Genomic DNA, 20,146 nt, shown 5'->3' on the forward strand with positions numbered 1-20,146 from the left:
AGGTGGCAATCGTTACTTACTGACATACATCTTCATCAGTGATTTTTGGGTTTGAAATTTCTCTAGATCGATTTTGGATTTAGATCTCTTTGTTTCTACTGCTTTTCATCGTTGGATCTGCGTTTTGCAAAGGGAGATACAGAAAGGAATAGCTTTGAATTGACAAGGTTTCTCTCTAATCCAACCGAATCTCAAGCTTCCATGGCTCTCAATCTCCGTCAGAAACAGACTGGTAATTATCTCTTTATAATCTCAAGTTTCTGCGATGATTCTTCTATTGCTTCATAGATTGTGTTCGATCTATTAATTTGTTTTTAGGAATCTGGAAATTTAGAGAATTCTGGTTTCTTATGAGTTAATATTGATATTGGATCTTTGATCTCTCTCTCTCTCGGTTTCAGAATGTGTAATCCGGATGTTGAATCTGAACCAACCTTTGAATCCAAGTGGAACTGCGAACGAAGAAGTTTACAAGATCTTGATTTACGATAGGTTTTGTCAGAACATTCTATCTCCATTGACCCATGTCAAGGATCTGCGTAAGCATGGAGTTACACTCTTCTTTCTCATAGACAAAGATCGACAACCTGTTCATGATGTTCCCGCTGTCTACTTTGTTCAACCAACTGAATCCAACCTCCAGAGGATCATAGCCGATGCTTCTAGATCTCTCTACGATACCTTTCATCTGAATTTCTCGTCTTCGATCCCTCGTAAGTTTCTTGAAGAGCTAGCTTCTGGGACTCTTAAATCTGGTTCTGTTGAGAAAGTCTCGAAAGTGCATGATCAGTATCTGGAGTTTGTGACTTTGGAAGATAACTTGTTCTCGCTGGCTCAGCAATCTACCTATGTTCAAATGAATGACCCATCAGCAGGGGAGAAAGAGATTAATGAGATTATCGAAAGGGTCGCTAGTGGTTTGTTTTGTGTGTTGGTAACGCTTGGTGTGGTTCCTGTTATCCGATGCCCTAGTGGTGGACCTGCAGAGATGGTGGCGTCTTTGTTGGATCAGAAACTGAGGGATCATCTTTTGTCCAAGAACAATCTGTTTACTGAAGGTGGCGGTTTCATGAGCTCGTTTCAGCGTCCCCTCTTGTGCATATTTGATAGGAACTTTGAGCTCTCGGTTGGGATTCAGCATGATTTCAGATACCGGCCTCTCGTTCACGATGTTCTCGGGTTAAAGCTCAACCAATTGAAAGTGCAGGGAGAGAAAGGACCACCGAAATCGTTTGAGCTGGACAGTTCGGACCCATTCTGGTCAGCAAACAGTACTCTGGAGTTTCCAGATGTCGCTGTGGAGATCGAAACACAGTTGAACAAGTACAAGAGAGACGTTGAAGAGGTTAACAAGAAAACCGGAGGTGGGAGCGGCGCTGAGTTTGATGGGACAGATCTGATTGGAAACATCCACACCGAGCATCTCATGAACACTGTGAAATCGCTCCCGGAGTTAACTGAGCGAAAGAAAGTGATTGACAAACACACCAATATCGCAACAGCGCTCTTAGGACAGATCAAGGAGAGATCTATTGACGCTTTCACTAAGAAAGAAAGCGACATGATGATGAGGGGCGGAATCGACAGAACTGAACTTATGGCTGCTCTGAAAGGCAAAGGGACAAAGATGGACAAGCTCCGGTTTGCAATCATGTACCTGATCTCCACAGAAACCATAAACCAATCGGAAGTTGAAGCAGTGGAGGCAGCATTGAATGAAGCTGAGGCTGATACAAGTGCGTTTCAGTATGTAAAGAAAATCAAATCGTTAAACGCATCTTTTGCAGCTACATCAGCGAATTCAGCTAGCAGAAGCAACATTGTAGACTGGGCCGAGAAGCTTTACGGACAGTCTATAAGCGCAGTGACTGCAGGAGTCAAGAATCTGTTATCTAGTGATCAACAATTGGCAGTGACTCGAACAGTCGAAGCTTTAACAGAAGGAAAACCAAACCCGGAGATCGATTCTTACCGCTTCCTGGACCCAAGAGCTCCAAAGTCGTCTAGCTCCGGTGGTAGCCATGTAAAAGGACCGTTCAGAGAAGCTATAGTGTTCATGATCGGTGGAGGTAACTATGTTGAGTATGGAAGTTTGCAGGAGTTGACTCAGAGACAGTTAACCGTTAAAAACGTTATTTATGGAGCCACTGAGATTCTTAACGGAGGTGAGTTGGTGGAGCAGCTTGGACTTTTGGGAAAGAAGATGGGATTAGGAGGTCCGGTCGCTTCAACGTCATTGTCTGGTGGTCACTGAGTGTTACTCACTGTTACTTTCTTTTTTCTTTTGGCTTTTGAGAGTTTTTTTTTATTAATCTATAAAATATAAATCCCCAGTGGTGAATTATTTAACAAACAGTTTACAGTCTCGTTATAACATTTTCTACAGAACATTTTAAGGTGTGTTTATAACTCCATTAGTTAAGATTGTTAAATGGTTTTTGTCATAATCTTTGAAAAAGTAAATGACAATTAGCTAGGTTGTCATTAATAATAAAAATAAATAAAAAGGTATGAACAAAAGTCTGAAAAAGAAATTTGTAATCTAACATTACTAATTTCTAATTAACATTTTTTATGCCATTTAGTACAGTGTTTTTCCAAAATAAAATATACTCCTATGATATTTTGCATAAGAATATATTATACTAAAAAAGAGAAGAGGAAAAAAGCAAAAAATCAAAAGAAAAAAAAAAAGTAAAGGAGCAACAAAAGCAAAGCAGGTGGTCCGTTCCCATTTCTCTGTAATTTGTCTTCGTCTCTACCTTCCATCTCTCTCACCCACTCTCCTCGGAAACCACAGCGACGGACGGACGGACGGACGATAAAACTTTTGCCTCTAATTTGCTCCTACAAATCTGGAATCAGCCGGAGCGAATCTCGAAGCTTATGATCTCGACTTGTGAGGATCCTCTTTTCCTTTTCTTTTTCTTTTGTATAATAATAATTATCTCATCCCCGATCGATTTCGATTTTCATATGGTTTCTCGCCAGAAATGATCGATTCTCTCGTTTATTTCAATAGCCTCAGATGATTGAAGATGATAATTCAACAGTTAATAACGCTTCTCTTTTTTTTAGTGGCTTTGTGTTTTGACCAGCCAATCTAAATCACTGGTCACCTTTGTTTTGATCTCTGTTTTGTTGAATTTTTGTTTCAAACTTAAACGAAGCTAAAAGGCTAATGGGTTGGTCTTAATTCTGAATTTTGAGAGAGTTTTAAAATCATCTTTTATGAGCTAAGCCATGTTTGAAGCTAGATCTGCCTTTAACTTTGGTTTTGGTTTTAAACTTTTTTGTTTCTAACTTGTTGTAGGCTGAAGAGGCTGGGAATGGCTGGTAAAGAGGAGACTGATGTATCTGCACAAGGGTCTTTAACCAGGGAGGCCACTGAGATATGGAGGAGTGAGTTGGAATCTCGCCGGTTTCAGGTAGATAGTTTAGAAGCTGAACTTGTGGATGTCAAGGCTTACCTTGAGTTTGGCTCAGAAGAAGATGCCAGAAAGGAGTTAGGAGTTCTTTCGGGTAGGGTCAGATCGACTGCAACTATGTTGCGTTATTTGAGATCAAAAGCTAGAGTCTTGGCCATTCCTGATGATCTAGCAAATGTGTCATGCGGTGTGGAACAGATTGAAGAACTGAAAGGATTGAACCTTGTTGAGAAAGATGGTGGTTCATCTTCTTCTGACGGGGCTAGGAACACTAATCCTGAAACTAGAAGGTACAGTGGTTCCTTGGGTGTAGAGGATGGAGCCTATACTAATGAGATGCTCCAGTCCATAGAGATGGTTACTGATGTGCTGGACTCTCTTGTGAGGAGGGTTACAGTAGCAGAATCTGAGTCTGCTGTTCAAAAGGAGAGGGCACTTTTGGGAGAGGAAGAAATCAGTAGGAAGACTATCCAAATCGAAAATTTGTCCGTGAAGTTAGAAGAGATGGAACGATTTGCTTATGGGACTAATAGTGTTCTAAACGAAATGCGGGAAAGGATTGAGGAATTAGTTGAAGAGACGATGAGGCAGAGGGAAAAAGCTGTGGAAAACGAAGAGGAGTTGTGTCGTGTGAAGAGAGAGTTCGAGTCGCTTAAAAGCTACGTCAGTACTTTTACCAATGTTCGAGAAACACTTCTTTCGTCCGAGAGACAATTCAAAACCATTGAGGAGCTCTTTGAACGGTCAGTCTCATATCTTCTTTATGCAACTGTTCCATCACTCCTTAACCACAAAGATTTAATATTTTCTTCACCACACCACAATATGTTAATGGTGAAGCAGGTTGGTCACTAAGACGACACAATTAGAAGGGGAGAAGGCACAAAAGGAGGTTGAAGTACAGAAACTGATGGAGGAGAATGTGAAATTGACAGCACTTCTCGACAAGAAAGAGGCTCAGCTTCTAGCTTTGAATGAACAATGCAAAGTTATGGCTTTGAGTGCATCAAACATATGAAATTTGCTTTATCTTTGCATTGTTGTTGGCTCATCTCTTATTTTTTTCTTGAGACAATGCTTTCGCAGAAGTAGATGAATGCAATCTTCTTCCTTCATTGTTCTTTGCTTCAAATGTGACATTGTAATTTTTTATCTGTAGATTATTATGGTTTATGCATAAGGAAGAATGTTCGTACTCCGAAACGGCGAGTAGTTCTTACGTCTGTATATCAGACGGCAAGAATTTGCCATCGTAGCAAATTCGTGTATGACGTGGCAAATAGAATTAGCCAACGTCTTTTATCCACGTGTAAATACGATCGCTCTGTTTTCGTAGACTTTGTGTTGAAGAAGTTTCTCTCTAAAACCCCAAATCTATTTTTCCCTCCTTTGCGAGAAATTAATCGGAGAAAGAAAAAAGTTGACTAGTGCGATTTTGAGCAATTTCTTCGTTTCCATGGAGTCGGATATCGAGATTTTGTCTGAAGCTGATGCGTCTATGCGGAAGCTACGCATTTTCGGAATTGATGATCGCGAAGATGAGGTATTGTTTTCTATTGTCGATAAACCCTAAAAAAAATGCCACCTTTGATTGTTTCTCCGATGATTGATTTTTAGGTTTTCGTTTTCGTTTTCGTTGTTGTGATTCTGGAACACGAAGGTAGTTCTTTGGTTCTGTATGAAATTATGAAAATCGGACATTGTCATTTTGTTTAGAATGTCTTCGGAAATTTTGAAATGTTCCTGTTTCTGATTTTTTTTTTCTGTGATTTGATAGAATGGGAGAAGAAGAATCAAAGATGTTGAAGTTTATGTTCCGATTGTGTGTGGATCGATTGCTTTTTATCTTGGAAAGAAAGCCACAGAGTTAGTGTTTCTATCTCTTTTATTCATGTTGCAATTTCCATGAGTTACGGTAATGCTGCAATCTTTGAACTTTTTTGGTTCTAATGTTTTCATCAACTAGATATCGAACACATAAGTGGACTGTTTATGTACGTGGAGCTACGAATGAGGATCTTGGTGTGGTTATCAAGCGGGTTATCTTCCATTTGCATCCAAGTTTTAATAATCCAACTAGAGTGGTTGATGCTCCTCCCTTTGCATTGTCTGAGTGTGGTTGGGGAGAATTCAAAATCGACATAACCGTTTTCTTCCATACCGATGTCTGTGAAAAGAAGTTGGAGTTGTGAGTTTCCCTTGTGATTGTGAATTTCAGTGGAGTAAGTTGGTTTATATCTCTTACGTTTTAGTATTGAACTTCTTTCCAGGTCTCACGTCTTAAAGCTGAACCCGGAGAATGCATATGGTCCTATTCCTAAGTCTATTAAGATACCCGTTGTCGCTGAGTCTTACAATGAAGTTGTCTTTCCAGACCCTTTTGAGAGTTTTGTCGCCCGTGTTCATAATCACCCGGCTATACAGATCTCTAACATCCCAGATGGTTTGAACCTGCCTCCTCCAGGTGCATTCTTGTTCTGACTTCTAATGAATTAATAATTATTGCCGGAGGCATAATAATTCTCGCATTGCAATGTTTTAGGAGTTGCTGACACTTATTATCTGATGGAAAAAGGAGACACTAAGGAACATCCACTCAGTCCATGGTTTTTGAAGTTTTCAGAAGTAGAAGAGCTTTTTAAACTTACTGCAGCTCGTCAGAAGGTTTCTGCAGCCCAACTTACCTTTTCATTGTTACCACTTTATAAATTTAATTGGTCTCACATTTTTGAAAAACTCACAATAGTTTTAACGTGGATTTCTTAGACGATACAGCTACAATTTCCTCTGCTCAAACTTAAATAGTAGTAGTTAAGACATTGGGCGTATTCTTGTTTGGCTTTGTCTTGATTTTATAGGATTGTGTTAGAAATTCTTATTAACTGACTGTGTTTACAATGTAATTATAGGTACAAGCTGATATTGCCAAGCTAAAAAGACAGTTGATAATGGTAGATGGGCAACCTGAAGGACTTGAGTCTTCCTCTGGCTATGAATGTTAATGATCATACCACAACAGAGATGAGGTTGCTCAGAAAGTTTTTGTGATAACTGTTAACAGATCTCGATGGGGGTTAAAAAACCTTAGATATCTTATTATCTGAACACCTTTTCTAACTGATAGAACATGTAAAAAAGAACCAATTTGTAGTCAATATCGGTGTGTGTACCTACAAAGCACAAAATGCATTTGCTCAGTTTGTTTGCTTCTTTGTTTCCAGTTTCTCTCAGACTTGAGCATCACAGGTTTGTTATGAAAACACAACTTTAACTTAATGTTTCTTCTAAATGGTTTGTTTGCATACATGATGTTGTATGACATAGTATCCTAAAGGTGAAGCTCTGTATCTTTCATGCTTTCTTTGTATAGCCGATGGAGGCGGTGCGAAACTGGTATTTGCCTTTTTCTCTTCTATATATGTAAGTCATCTTGTTATCGTCTACTACTTGTCATTTTCATATAAAGATTGCGTGGGATTTAGGCATTTTGCAAGACTCTTGTTAAGTTTTCTAGAAGAGACACACATTCACTTGTAAAGGGTAGGGACCTGTGACAAAGACGTTTATCAGGCTCTTGTTTAGTGAAATTGAAAATAATCACATGTGAGCTTAGAAACCGAAAGAGAGGGACAAAGATGTCGAAATCATTGTTTCTCATAGTGGCCATAGAGCATGGGAAATGAACTTCCCCACTTTAGGGTTATCCAAGAAATGAAACTGGTGGCTCAAAGATGATGGTGAGGAATATATGTCTGCTTATGTATTATGACACTCTTTGGCTTAGTTGTGGTGTTTTAGGCTTTTGGATAGTAGCCACATGGGTGAGTCTTGTGATTTCAAGACAATGGACCCTTCACACTTTACCCTCTTGCCTCTTATTTTTTCTAATTCCTTGTCTTCTTCTTGTTTCATCTTTATCAATTTTGTTTTTGTGAGAATTATAAATTGTATAAACAAAGAAAATTTGTTTTTAAAATCAAGATTTATCTTAAACTTTAATAGAAGAAGGTGTTGGGGCTTTCGGTTGATGTCAACTAAGGAATGAATTGATAGTGTCTACGAGTTATAACCACAACAGGTGTGCCAATTAAATTCAGCCATCTGTCACCATCATCTCACTGTCCCCACTCTTTGATCCCACACCACTCATCTTTTTGACTTTTCTTTACTCACATTTTCATTTTTTTGGGTCAAATTTCTTATTTGTTTTTGGTTAAATTCTAAAAATAATACACTTTCTACATTGTTTTGTACTTAAAAGTCAAAGTTGTAGCTAGTAACTAAGCCAATAACATCGTGAAAAGATGAAACAAGCGCCGAGATAAGTTCATCTCCATTATATCCACAGGGATCATGATGATCATTACGATTCTGCTTTTGTTTTTTTAGTTTAACACACAAATTTTTTGAACAAAACAATATCATCAAGGACGGTGAAGAAGTAGATGAACACAAGGCATCGACCTCGAGGATGGCTTCATAACAAAACAAAAGATTAGGTTCTCGCCTAAAGCATTAATGTTCTAATTTTCACATGGGAACATACATCCTTTATCATTTGTGTGTATTAAAACTAAATGAAAATTGATAATTAAGTGATCATCGTCTTAAGAGTATTTCAGAATACATGTCTAGATTCATGCGGCTTATTAAATGTAACTATTTTGGTGTTGTAAAAACAAATGGTAACAACTTAACAACCAAACCATCTAATATGAGCTTTTAAGTGAAAATAGTTGTAATTATTCAGTAGTTTCTTCATATGTGTCTAGAACAAAACTCTTTTTTATTGAATAGACATTTTCGGTCATCACTGAAAGGGTAACTTTATAGAAATGTTTTGTCTTAGATCTAGATGACATTGTTGGGGAAAAAAACAAAATGTACCTCTATGTTTTTCTTTGTTGAGGGAAGTGGGCATTTATGTATGTTTCAATAATGTCCAAATATGGTAACAAAATACACGTGTCCGTATATGCAAAATAAACACAATGGTTTTGCGATATCTGTTTTTTGTCGAGTCCTCCTTATGTATGTATCTCCTCAAGTACGTACTTTTGTTACAACTTACAAATCTCTTTTACTTCGTCCGTAATCTATGTACATACATATATGTATCTAACGGGCCATGGTCTAATTTATATGATATTAAAGGTAAGAGAAGAAAAAATGGACATTTATTTTGTAAAATTGTCTAAGTATGTAAAGGCAAAAGGGAGACATTGTAGGGCAACGTTATAATCCCTACCAAAATTTGTTTTGTATACATTCTTTCACAGTTTTAATTGCATCTCTCTCTTGTCCTTGTTGGCTCTGTCCTCATTGTTTATTTGCCCTTGCCTCCTACATGCCACATGATTTTGCTTTCACAAGAACAAAGAATCTAGGTGTCCTAATGAATCAAAACATGAAATTTGATTGGTTTTAGTTTTTCTACATATATATGATGTTGGTATATACAAATCATTGATAAATTTTCTAGATATATGATTAGTTAGAAAGTTCAGTTTCATTGGACTTTAGTCTATTCGAAACATTGTATCCTCCATCTTTAATTGGAAGGCGTAGAGAAACTAGAACTCGAATCCGTGTACATGCTTTGCCACAAACTAGTATACAATTTTTTCCCCTATATAAACATACGTGTCTACGTGTGTTTTCATTGTTTATCCCAATGCAAAATCACTCCATGTGTTTCTAATGGTTAGTCGTTGATTTGGTGTACAAGACTATATACATATTATCTAATGAATAATTTTGTCAACGTCATAATTAATCAACCTAATTATGATAAGAAATTACAAAGTAACCAAATTGTAAGAGTTAGTGTTGTTAATTTATCATTCATTAAATTAATAGTTAATTAAATCACTTGCCCTAAACGGAATGGTATTATGTAATTTTAATTTTACCGTTTGATCTTTGTTTGTCAGCATAATTTGATGTTTTGTCCTTATATATATACATGCAAATTTAAATGTTATAACATTCATAAAATAGTGACATATATATATATATATATATTATACATGCAAATTTAAATGTTATAACATTCATAAAATATTGCCACTATTTGGTCAACGTCATAAGTAGCCAAACCTATTTAATTATAATCAACGAACTATACTACCCAATTTGATGAAGAAAAAAAAACTATAGCCCCCAATTTTAAAAGTATAGTGATATACTGCATTAATGATTATTTCTCTATTAATTTATTAGCCTTCCAAACTGTCCATATAAATACTTCTCCATTGTACCTCTTACCTCCATATAACATTCTTCAAGCAAAAACTAATTCCACAAAAGAAAAAAAAAGAACAATGGCAATAAAGAGATCGAGCAAAGCGACGTCGTCTCAAGCAGCATCTATCAAGCAAATAGTAAAGAGATGCTCGAGTCTAAGAAAGATGAAGAACGTAAATGGTTGTTACTATAACCAAGAAGATGATCTTCCTCAAGACGTGCCAAAAGGTCATTTTCCGGTTTACGTGGGACCGAACCGAAGTCGGTACATCGTTCCTATCTCATGGCTCCATCACTCCGAGTTCCAAACATTGCTCCGACTAGCTGAGGAAGAATTTGGGTTTGACCATGATATGGGTCTAACCATTCCTTGTGATGAAGTCTTCTTCAGGTCTCTTATCTCCATGTTTAGATAAAGCCCGATATCGGAGACAGATTATTATTCTTGAAGAAAAGATTTCTTTATTGGAAAGAAAATTTGAAGCCGAGATCAGTAAATCCAAAAACAAGAAACAAACTCATTTTTTAGGGTTGTCTGATTAAGATGCAAGAACATGGCTAAAAAGCTTCGTAGGCATTAACCCGTTTGTGGTTTTTTTCTTTGCTAAATTTATTAGTCATTTTCTCTTTTAAATATTTTGTTGTAGTTGGGGTGGGGTGGGAGACTTTTTCCCTCAAGTCAACGTAAAATGTTGATCGATGATCTTGAGAGGATTAGCTAGTTAACTTCTAAAACTTTATTGGTTAAGATCAATCAAGAATCCTCAATAGTTTTGGTGGTTTGTGCTAACGATGTTTATGTGTTATCATCGTTCGAGTTAAAATCCGCGTAATATATAATGTTGTTTTATAAAAAAAATTAGTACATGAATGGTCCAACAATTCATAACTCACGTTCTTAACCTAATTTGTGACTAAGACTAACTAATCATGTGTAAACAGCTTTCTATTTCTTCGAAAAATTTAGAATTACAAAGACATAGTTTCGTATGACAAAGTATCACGGTGTCCATCATTTGACAAAAGTAATGATAGAAATATTACTTAGCATCTTTATAAAAGTAATACTTTCTCTTTTACTAAGATACAGGTTACGAGATTAATCATAAAACACTCGAGTCATAAAACAATTTGTTTTGTTTTCTTTCAACACAAAAGTTTTGCTATACGTGTATTCAATATTTATTTGTCGGTGTGTCAATCACCGTAATTTGACTCATTTCCTTTTACATGTAGACGTAGCAAGTAGTATTTCAAAAGATTTTATGTGTATATATCAATTATATTGAGTCAGATTTTTGTGATGGATCATTATGGTCCTACCAACCAGAGTCCCTACATATACTTGTATCTGTGCGAATTTATAGTTGTTACCTAAGCTACAAAAAAAATTGAAGAGATCTTCCGTAATATAGATGAACTAATTTGATGTCCCATTATGTTTCTCGTAAAAGAAGAAATACATGTGTATTTGACAAGATGGTACATAGACCGCTAAACCATCATGTCCTAACAAAGTAGATTGGTATCATTTGCAAAATATGTCACTTAACATTAATGTTCTTCATTCCTTAATACCAGTCTACTTGATGAGTCTCTCCTCTTTTTGATGAGCTAGTCTCGCACTTTTTTTCATCTCTAACTTTTGTATTTTATGAAATGTTCATAGACTTTATTCAAGGCACATTACTATCATATATCTGGATTTAAATTGCCATACCGTATTCACGAGACAATTTATATGTAATAACAATTTAAAAAATGCATTGTCTGCTCAGAAGCTAGCTTGCCCATATTGTGTGTTCTTCTAACAATTTTTTATTGTTTCTTCTGAGGGTTTTTGCATTAAATATGTTATTGTTGACATCATAGATGCTAGTGGATATATCATCGACGACGAACTCGAGTTGCTTAATAATTATTTCCAGTTTCATACATCATCATCATATTATAGAACATATACCTTTATCATATGTATCTCAAAAATCTATAATCAGCTTGATATTAACTTATTCTAAAGTTCAAATCAGTTTTAACTTTTAAGAAAATATTATGAGTTTTCTAATTTGATTCGGTTTTCGCCGGGTTAACCTGAAATCGGAATCTGGATTGGACAAAGTACAAACCGTGGGTTAGTATTAGTAACATCCAATTTGGGCTTGCCCGTATTTGTCTGCTCAGAAGCTAGCTTGCCCATATTATGTGTTCTCCAAAGAATTGTTTATTGTTATTTTGGAGAGGGTTTTTGCATTAAATATGTTCTTGTGTTGACATTATTGATTATTAGATGCTAGTGATATACCATCACCAAAATTAGAATTGCATTATCATCATTTTATATATCAATCTATATATTTATCATATGACTCAGACTATCATGAGACGCATTTTTTTTAAGTATTATGAATAATATACCACTTGTTCACGTTTTAACGTTTGAAAAACATGATTTTGCTACTTTTTACGATTCAAAGTATTTATTAAGAATTTACGTTCTTGAAAAGTGATTATACTGTATATATAACTATAAGTAAATAAAACTTTTTTCGACGAAATTTCTGATGATAAATAAAAGGTCGGATATATTTGACTTTTTTTTTTTTTTTAATTATTTTTTGACGATAAATTTTTCGTTGAAAAATCATCGAAATTTTCGACGGATTCCAATGATCAAAAATTCGTCAATAATTTCCAACGATATTCTGACTAAACTAAATCTGATGAAATATTTTTGACGGCTTTCCAACCAAAATATTTCGTTGTGACTTGTCAAAAATCCGTTAGAATACTAAGCAACTTTTCGACAGATTTTCAGCAAAAATATTCGGTAATATAACGTGTTAAAAATATGATAAAAAAAAAAACTTGATGAATCTACTAAAACTAAATTTTCAATCATATATATCTATTATTCATATATTTCATTCATTTTATTATTTTTCTCTTAACAATTATTTAGTTATTCTGGTATCGTGTAATTATATTCATATGATTTATTCTGATATTGATTCGGTTAGCATCCGGATAAATCTGGGTTGGGCTTTTTAACTTGGTTTTTCTAAGAAAAATTCTAATATGATTTGGTTAGCATCCGGATTAGTCTAGTTTGGTAGGCCTGCCTTTGTGATTCTTAACTCGGTCTTTTGTATGGGTTTGAACAATTACTACACCATTTAGATTCTTCTGACCCATATCAAATAAAGATCCACTTAGGCCCATTAGGGTTAGAACAAACATGAGGTTGCAGAATAAAAAGGGTTCATTTTCCTCACTCTCAAGTTGGATCTCAAAACCCTAATATCTGAACTTCGCCGTCGAGAGCATCCATGGGTCGTGTCATCAGAGCTCAACGTAAGGGTGCGGGTTCCGTCTTCAAATCCCACACTCACCACCGCAAAGGTCCGGCTAAGTTCCGTAGCCTCGATTTCGGCGAGAGAAATGGTTACCTCAAGGGCGTCGTGACGGAGATCATCCACGATCCTGGTCGTGGTGCTCCTCTTGCTCGTGTCACTTTCCGTCATCCTTTCCGTTTCAAGAAACAAAAGGAGCTCTTCGTCGCCGCCGAAGGTATGTACACCGGTCAGTTCTTGTACTGCGGTAAGAAAGCTACTCTCGTCGTTGGAAATGTTCTCCCTCTTAGATCTATTCCTGAAGGAGCTGTTGTCTGCAACGTCGAGCATCACGTCGGTGATCGTGGTGTCCTCGCTAGAGCTTCTGGTGATTACGCCATTGTTATCGCTCACAACCCTGACAGCGACACTACTAGGTTTGTTTCTCTTATCCAAAAATCTTCTGAGGCTTATAAACATTTTCAGATCTGTTGATTGTTTGTTGTAGATTATGATGATCTTAATCAGATTAATTAGAAAATGCTTATGTATCATTGGTTATTTAGTGTAGTTTATGATGATGTTAATGGAATCATTTCGTTAATTAGAAATGCTTGTGGTATAGTTGTTGTAGTCTTGTGAATGATGATTTGAGTATATGTTTGCGCAGGATTAAGTTGCCATCGGGTTCGAAGAAGATTGTCCCAAGTGGATGCAGGGCTATGATTGGACAAGTTGCTGGAGGTGGAAGAACTGAGAAGCCGATGCTCAAGGCAGGAAACGCGTACCACAAGTACCGTGTGAAGAGGAACTCATGGCCTAAGGTTCGTGGTGTGGCTATGAATCCAGTGGAGCATCCTCATGGAGGAGGTAACCATCAGCACATTGGTCACGCCAGTACTGTTAGGCGTGATGCACCTCCTGGACAGAAGGTTGGTCTTATTGCTGCAAGGAGGACTGGTCGTCTCAGAGGTCAAGCTGCTGCTTCAGCTGCCAAGGCAGACTAGAGTTAAAAGAGATAAACTTTGTTTCTCTTGTTTTCTATGTTTCAAGTTTTGTTGTCTGTGTTTCCTTTTGAACCTCATTCTGAAATCCTAAAAGATTTTTATGATAAACCTTTCTCTCTTCTCGAAAAGCTTATGTTATTCACATTGCATACTCTCAATACGCAAAGTTTTCATTTTGTACATATGAAAATTATGTAAGAACAACGTAACCAATTCTCGTGATCGTTAAAGTGGTAGTTGAATTGCAGATTTTCATCGAAACAGCAGCCCGCCGCATTGCTATCACAAAGAATCAAGTCTTTGGTGTTAGTCGAATTGAAGCAATCTGAAGTACCTAAAAAAAAATTACAAGGAATCTTAAAAACGAATCTTGCAGCAAACCTTCAAAATGACACAGAGGACTCAAAGACATTTATGTGCGTAATACAAGTCTGATTCTATAGTTGATTAGCTGAGTTTTGGTAATGTGTAATATTTGTGTTTATGTGATTGAGATTTACCTAAATTGTCTTTGTCCATCAATTTTTAGCGTTTGAGACTTTGAGGAATTGGTTTTAGTATCTGATCCAATAGCTAGATTTGTGTTGCTCTTGCTCTATAATTGTCTTCCAGGTTGAATATGGTCCAAGGATAATTGGTTATCGTCGGCTCTTAGATGTATTCTGCTCTAGTCATGATTCTAGACAAGTGTTTGGACAAGGTCCTGATGTGGGTAACCAATACAGGTAAAAGAGCTGTTTGGTTATCTTTGAGTTTGTTTGTTTGGCCCAAATCTATAACATTTGAATATATGTTGAACAGATCCTGTATTTTCACTAACTGTACAGAAGAGTTGAGACTGGCTTCTACCAGCAAAGAAAGGGAGCAACTTAATACAAGAAGCAGTATCGTGACTTCTCTCTTGTCGTTGACTCCTCTCTTCACGAGTCTCATCTCCGACGCTTCTTCTCTTTTCTTCTGTTGCTTTGGTTCTCATCTTCATCACACTTATTGCAAGTTTGATCAAAGGCTCAAAATCCAACAAAATTCACCATTTTAGACACCTTGGGAAGCACGTTAGCCGGAAAACCTTGAAAAACCCACAAGGGTTTTCAATGCGCCTCCTTTGGATAATTGGATCATACATACACCATTATTGGATAATACTCTCTTGAGTCATGAAGATTAACAGAAAACAACATATCATCAATAACACAAGACGGCTCTTGCCTCAGATCACTCAACTTATCTATTTCTCTCCTTGACTTCAAATTAGTTTCCCTGGGTTGGTAAGCATAAGAACAGAACCGTGCTTATCCCTCATGTCAAATTTTCTCTTCCATCACCACATATGTCACAAACTCTCAGTCGCAGAGGTGCGTAGGTTCGGACAGAAGGTCTTATTGCTGCTAGGAGGAGAGGTCAAGCTGCTGCTTCAGCCGCCACTAGGGTTGTTAAACAATAAATAAATTAAAAAAAAACATTTGCTTCTCTTTTATATGTATATATATCCGTTTGGACCTTGTTCTCAAATTGTAAACATTTTTATGATAATCTTTGTCTTCTCTCTCGAAAAGTTTAAAGTATTATTGCAAATTGTAAAAAGTTATCATCGCAAGTTTTGATTATTGTTCTCGACCGAATAATTTTAATATTTAAACGAACCGTATCAAACCGAGTATTTGGTTATATGTTTAAAACGTCTTTAAGTATCAACTAAGTAGAAATATGGTCACCAATTGCTAACTGGTAAAAGCGGTTGAGACTCAGCATGATGAGAGAGTCTCACCACGGTTCGAGTCGCGATATTGGTACCTCGCTCCTACCAAAAGGAATCATGCCTTAATTGTTAGCCGAAATAAAGTAATCTAAATCACTTCTTTTTCAATAATCATGCAGCGAACCCTCTAAATGAATCAGAGGGTCTCAACTCTCAAAGACAGAGTTTAATGGAGGTGGAGCCATGGCGTGACTTTTTGAGCGACTCGACTCAATCGACTACAGGTTGTTCGTTCATATGGAGTTTCGTTCCCTGGTTCGAAACAGCAGCTAGACGAAAACTGTGTAATGGCTATATCACTGAAGAGGAACCGTTTCTTCATTCCTTATACGAATCTCGTCTTCTTCTTCTTCTTGTGTGTCTCTCTGCTCGATAAAACTGTATCCATCAGGATTTCGAATCAGATCTCGGATACTGTCGTTGATTCTCCCGATCGTCCTTTGAAATCTGCGGTTTTCGCTCTTGGAAGCTTCTGGAGATCGGAGGCGGCGTTTGGTTGTATCAATGGCGTCGTACGAACCTCCGCCGGTTACGCCGGTGGAACGAAGACGAATCCGGAGTATAGGAACTTAGGTGATCACGCCGAGTCCGTACAGGTTGGTTTTATTGTTTCAATTTTGAGGATTGAGCCAATGTTTACTTCGTTTATTCGATGTTTAGCTGATATGATTTGATTTGATCAGTGCCTATGTTGTTCGATTTGATTTGCTCTACTTAACAGATTTCGTTTGGATAATAAAATTGGAGAATGCTTTATGTGAATATCATCATTCATTAGCTGATTAGGTTGTTTTGTTGAAATTTGGTTATGTGTGATCTTAGTGTATATGTGATTGTCTGATTGAAGTTAAACTAAATTGTCTTTGTTCATCTGACTTAGTGTTTGAGGAGCTTAAAGATTTGTGTTGCTCTTGCTCTGTAATTGTCTTCAGGTTGAATATGATCCAAGGATAATTGGTTATCGTCAGCTCTTAGATGTATTTTGGTCTAGTCATGATTCTAGACAAGTGTTTGGACAAGGTCCTGATGTGGGTAATCAATACAGGTAAAAGAGCAAGTAAATAGCTGATGCTTATCTTTGAGTTTGTTTGTTTGGACCAAATCTAAAACATGGGAATCTTTTTGAACAGATCCTGTATTTTCACTAATTCTACAGAAGAATTGAGACTGGCTTCTACCAGCAAAGAAAGGGAGCAACTTAATACAAGAAGCAGTATCGTGACCACTCAAATTCAACAGCTAGGAACGTTTTATCGCGCAGAGCCTGATCACCAGGTTCAGCTTTAAGTCTCTCTGCATCTTCCATTCATATCACGGCTGTTTATTAGAGGATAAACGATTAAGAAAATCAATCTTCTCTTGAATTTCTGTATTTGCAGAAGTTCGAGCTGAAACAACATCCATTTCTTATTCAGCTAATTGGAAACATGGTAGAAGAAGAGCTTGAGAGATCAGCTCTAGCCACAAAACTAAACGGTTACGCAGCCGAGCTCTGCCCGCCTAGAATCCAGAAACATATCGACTCTAGAGTTAATGAGATCATTAGAAAAGGTTGGCCCGTCTTGAGAGACATCTAATATATAAGCCTTGTGAGATCTTCGCGTTCTTGGATTTGATTGCTTAGTCTCAGATGTAAGTTTTGGTTCATTCTTTTGGCCAGGAATTTGGTCACAACAATGTTTATGTCTTACTCTTGCCCCTTGAGTGGTGATTGTTCAGCGTTTTGTCTTGTTTCTTTTAAGATCTCTCAAATAGTATATGCTTTTTGTTTTCTTGTAAGAAGATTCAGTTAGACTTTCATTGTATCATTATGGTATTGATTACCAATTCATTGATATTATATATATATATATATATATATATATATATATATATATATATATATGATATACTTTGATTGCCAATCTCTCACATAGAATATGCTTTTTATGAATCCTTTACATCTTAGTATCATCAGTTGGTATTTTCGCAAATACAAAGAAAGTTCTGGGGTGATTTGTCAATAATAACGATTTGGGATTTTTATAGTAAATATTGTAAGTTTGGGTGTGATTTTTAAAAAATCAAAAGTTCCAGGGTTATTTCATAAATACCGAAAGATCCGAGGCGGTTTCATCATATACTGGGCGATCCGTGGTGGTTTCGAATATACCGAAAGATCCGGGAGCATTTTGAATCTGCTGAAAGATCTGGGGCGATTTCGTAGATACCAAAATATCTGTGGTGATTTCGTCTCACAGTTTCAATCGTCGATAATCATTAGGGTAAAGCAAAAATAGTGAAGCAGAGCCGCAAAAACACTTTTCCCAAAATCAACGAAGATAGATTCAGATCGGAAGCGAAAGAACGATTCGGTCTCCTCCACAGATCGAACATCGAAGGAGAAGAAAGACCATCATCACAACAAGCATCGAAAGAAGAGCAAGATGGCGTCGAGAGACCAAGTTAAGGCATCGCACATTTTGATTAAGCATCAAGGTTCTCGGAGGAAAGCGTCGTGGAAGGATCCAGAAGGGAAGATTATTCTGACTACCACTAGAGAAGCCGCCGTTGAGCAGCTTAAATCGATCCGTGAAGATATTGTCTCCGGCAAGGCGAATTTCGAAGAAGTGGCGACTCGTGTTTCTGACTGTAGCTCTGCTAAACGCGGCGGTGATCTTGGTTTGTTCTTATCCCTAATCTCTAGATCAGCGAGTTTAGGTTTAGGATGATTGAACTTAGGGTTAGATCTAGTGGCAATTAAGATTTTAGGAAATGAAGTTAATCTGTATAGTCTCAAGTGATGTTTGTTGAAGGAGTAGAAAGCTTGTTAACTGGATTCTATTGGATCTAACTCTTTACAGTGAAATTGAGCATAATGATCATAGCTTAGATCATTAGTGATGTTTAGAATCTCACAGTTCTTCCTCGATGTGTTTATAGTCATCACTAATGTTTAGAATCTATAGTTTCTAGCTTGATAAATCTTTAGTTGGTGCTCAGAAATTTTACTAATCTCTAGCTTCTATCATCATTAATGTTTAGCTTCTTCATATTCCTTAATAAATCTATTCTTGGCTCTCGTTAATCTCACTAATGTCTGTTTAGATAATCACCGATGTTGAGAGTCTAAAGTTTATCTTCCTTGATGAATCTATATCGGTGCTCACAAGTCTTACTATTGTCCACTTAGATCAACATCGATGATTAGAAACTAAAGTTTATTCCTTGATGTATCTTTAGTTGGTGCTCGTAAATCTTACTACTGTTTGCTTAGAGCATAACTATGTTTATAATCTAAAGTGTATTCCTTGATGAATCCATAATCGGTGCTCATAAATCTTACTAATGTCCACTTAGATCACTACCCATGTTTTCCTCGTGATGATTTATAATTGGTGCTCATCAAGTTTACTAACATCTTCGTAGATCATCTCCCACATAGAGTTTCTTTCTTGATGAATCTATAATTTGTGCTCATAAATCTTATGTTGATTTGTCCATCCCTGTTCAGGTTCCTTTGGTAGAGGTCAAATGCAGAAACCATTTGAGGAAGCAACTTACGCGCTCAAGGTTGGAGATATAAGCGACATTGTCGATACAGACAGTGGAGTCCACATCATTAAGAGAACAGCTTGACCTTATCTGATCTGATAGAAAATGTATTGAAGGTGCCTGCTTCGTTTCCCTTCTCTTCTTGACCAGAAGAACATAGAAGAAGAAGAATAAGAAGAATTTAATTCAAGGTTATTGTTATTGTGGTTTTGATTCTGAATCTGTCTACGAATTTGATACAACTCAAACATATGATAAAATCAGACAAGCTATCTCATTTCTTCTTAAAGGCTTCATAAGCACTCCCTGTCGTAGACAGTGACTTGTATAATCACATTTCAGTATCTTTGTCATGGTCTTACTGCAACATTCTGGCATCTTGTGTGTTGTCATTTTGCTCTTAAACTCTTGATAGTCTTTGGCTCTCGTCTCCACTCTTAATATTTGAGAAATCGTTTACTGTTAGGCGTAATTCAATGTTTAAACCAGTTTAGTAGGTTCTGAGCGGGATGTCTAGGTTTTTGACTTTTCTTAACAACATTTAAGGTTAGAGCCATTTAGCAATTAATCTAAACAGGTTTTTATTTTAAACAAGTCATGCAGAACTCCATTGTATGGGATTTAAGGATTCAAATAATTTTCTCTAGAAAATTCGAATAAATCGGTTTATTGGTTTAAATTTTGAGATATATACTGGTAACTGATTAATTATGTGAAGCCGGTTACACTTTTATTGCTCTTTGTAGTCAATATTTCCAAGTTAATGTTACTTGTTTTCTTGGAGTTTCAACTCTATTTATACTTATAAAACAACTATTGAAATTTCTAATTAAAGCATCCAAA

The 20,146-nt window shown here is 36.6% G+C and overlaps 8 protein-coding genes and 1 long non-coding RNA gene across 13 annotated transcripts; 8 read left to right on the plus strand and 1 right to left on the minus strand.

Moving 5' to 3' along the window:
- Positions 1-15: 15 nt before the first annotated feature.
- Positions 16-2,473, plus strand: ATSLY1 (Sec1/munc18-like (SM) proteins superfamily). Its single transcript, NM_127354.5, has 2 exons — positions 16-232; positions 402-2,473. The coding sequence occupies exons 1-2, from the start codon at positions 202-204 to the stop codon at positions 2,252-2,254; spliced, it is 1,884 nt and encodes a 627-aa protein (NP_179389.1). The 5' UTR covers positions 16-201; the 3' UTR covers positions 2,255-2,473.
- A 187-nt stretch (positions 2,474-2,660) lies between these two features.
- Positions 2,661-4,677, plus strand: AT2G17990 (polyamine-modulated factor 1-binding protein). Of its 3 annotated transcripts, none has more exons than NM_127355.3 (3): positions 2,667-2,899; positions 3,314-4,171; positions 4,272-4,677. In NM_127355.3, exons 2-3 carry the CDS (start codon positions 3,330-3,332, stop codon positions 4,444-4,446), a joined length of 1,017 nt encoding a protein of 338 aa, NP_179390.1. In that variant the 5' UTR covers positions 2,667-2,899; positions 3,314-3,329; the 3' UTR covers positions 4,447-4,677. The 3 variants fall into 3 exon arrangements, with proteins under 3 accessions (NP_001325320.1, NP_179390.1, NP_001325319.1); NM_001335576.1 differs by lacking the exon at positions 2,667-2,899 and adding an exon at positions 2,916-3,052; NM_001335575.1 differs by having other exon boundaries at positions 2,661-2,899; positions 3,314-4,635.
- A 148-nt stretch (positions 4,678-4,825) lies between these two features.
- On the plus strand, positions 4,826-6,748 carry TAF14 (TBP-associated factor 14; the record flags this gene model as incomplete). Of its 2 annotated transcripts, NM_001202618.2 has the most annotated exons (6): positions 4,826-4,971; positions 5,206-5,294; positions 5,395-5,616; positions 5,699-5,892; positions 5,971-6,092; positions 6,338-6,748. In NM_001202618.2, the coding sequence occupies 6 exons, from the start codon at positions 4,885-4,887 to the stop codon at positions 6,428-6,430; spliced, it is 807 nt and encodes a 268-aa protein (NP_001189547.1). The 2 variants fall into 2 exon arrangements, with proteins under 2 accessions (NP_001189547.1, NP_179391.1); NM_127356.1 differs by lacking the exons at positions 5,971-6,092; positions 6,338-6,748 and having other exon boundaries at positions 4,885-4,971; positions 5,699-5,909.
- Positions 6,749-6,951: 203 nt separating this feature from the next.
- Positions 6,952-7,256, minus strand: AT2G07025. Its single transcript, NR_140185.1, has one exon. It is a non-coding gene; the product is annotated as an other RNA (long non-coding RNA).
- A 2,375-nt stretch (positions 7,257-9,631) lies between these two features.
- Positions 9,632-10,503, plus strand: AT2G18010 (SAUR-like auxin-responsive protein family). Its single transcript, NM_001335577.1, has one exon. The coding sequence runs from the start codon at positions 9,752-9,754 to the stop codon at positions 10,088-10,090; it is 339 nt and encodes a 112-aa protein (NP_001318243.1). The 5' UTR covers positions 9,632-9,751; the 3' UTR covers positions 10,091-10,503.
- Positions 10,504-12,916: 2,413 nt separating this feature from the next.
- Positions 12,917-14,326, plus strand: EMB2296 (Ribosomal protein L2 family). Its single transcript, NM_127358.6, has 2 exons — positions 12,917-13,440; positions 13,674-14,326. The coding sequence occupies exons 1-2, from the start codon at positions 13,001-13,003 to the stop codon at positions 14,008-14,010; spliced, it is 777 nt and encodes a 258-aa protein (NP_179393.1). The 5' UTR covers positions 12,917-13,000; the 3' UTR covers positions 14,011-14,326.
- A 296-nt stretch (positions 14,327-14,622) lies between these two features.
- Positions 14,623-15,049, plus strand: AT2G18025 (uncharacterized protein). The gene is made up of 2 exons (NM_001335578.1): positions 14,623-14,735; positions 14,812-15,049. The coding sequence occupies exons 1-2, from the start codon at positions 14,666-14,668 to the stop codon at positions 14,844-14,846; spliced, it is 105 nt and encodes a 34-aa protein (NP_001324106.1). The 5' UTR covers positions 14,623-14,665; the 3' UTR covers positions 14,847-15,049.
- Positions 15,050-15,886: 837 nt separating this feature from the next.
- Positions 15,887-17,673, plus strand: MSRA5 (Peptide methionine sulfoxide reductase family protein). Of its 2 annotated transcripts, NM_127359.5 has the most exons (4): positions 15,887-16,365; positions 16,702-16,814; positions 16,900-17,044; positions 17,149-17,673. In NM_127359.5, the coding sequence occupies exons 1-4, from the start codon at positions 16,057-16,059 to the stop codon at positions 17,344-17,346; spliced, it is 765 nt and encodes a 254-aa protein (NP_179394.1). In that variant the 5' UTR covers positions 15,887-16,056; the 3' UTR covers positions 17,347-17,673. The 2 variants fall into 2 exon arrangements, with proteins under 2 accessions (NP_179394.1, NP_973483.1); NM_201754.1 differs by having other exon boundaries at positions 15,917-16,365; positions 16,900-17,504.
- A 116-nt stretch (positions 17,674-17,789) lies between these two features.
- PIN1AT (peptidylprolyl cis/trans isomerase, NIMA-interacting 1) lies at positions 17,790-19,792 on the plus strand. The gene is made up of 2 exons (NM_127360.4): positions 17,790-18,430; positions 19,263-19,792. Exons 1-2 carry the CDS (start codon positions 18,196-18,198, stop codon positions 19,385-19,387), a joined length of 360 nt encoding a protein of 119 aa, NP_179395.1. The 5' UTR covers positions 17,790-18,195; the 3' UTR covers positions 19,388-19,792.
- The last annotated feature ends 354 nt before the right edge of the window (positions 19,793-20,146 follow it).

The sequence above is a fragment of the Arabidopsis thaliana genome, chromosome 2, assembly GCF_000001735.4.
Source record: "Arabidopsis thaliana chromosome 2, partial sequence".
In the NCBI taxonomy this organism is placed as follows: Eukaryota; Viridiplantae; Streptophyta; class Magnoliopsida; order Brassicales; family Brassicaceae; genus Arabidopsis; species Arabidopsis thaliana.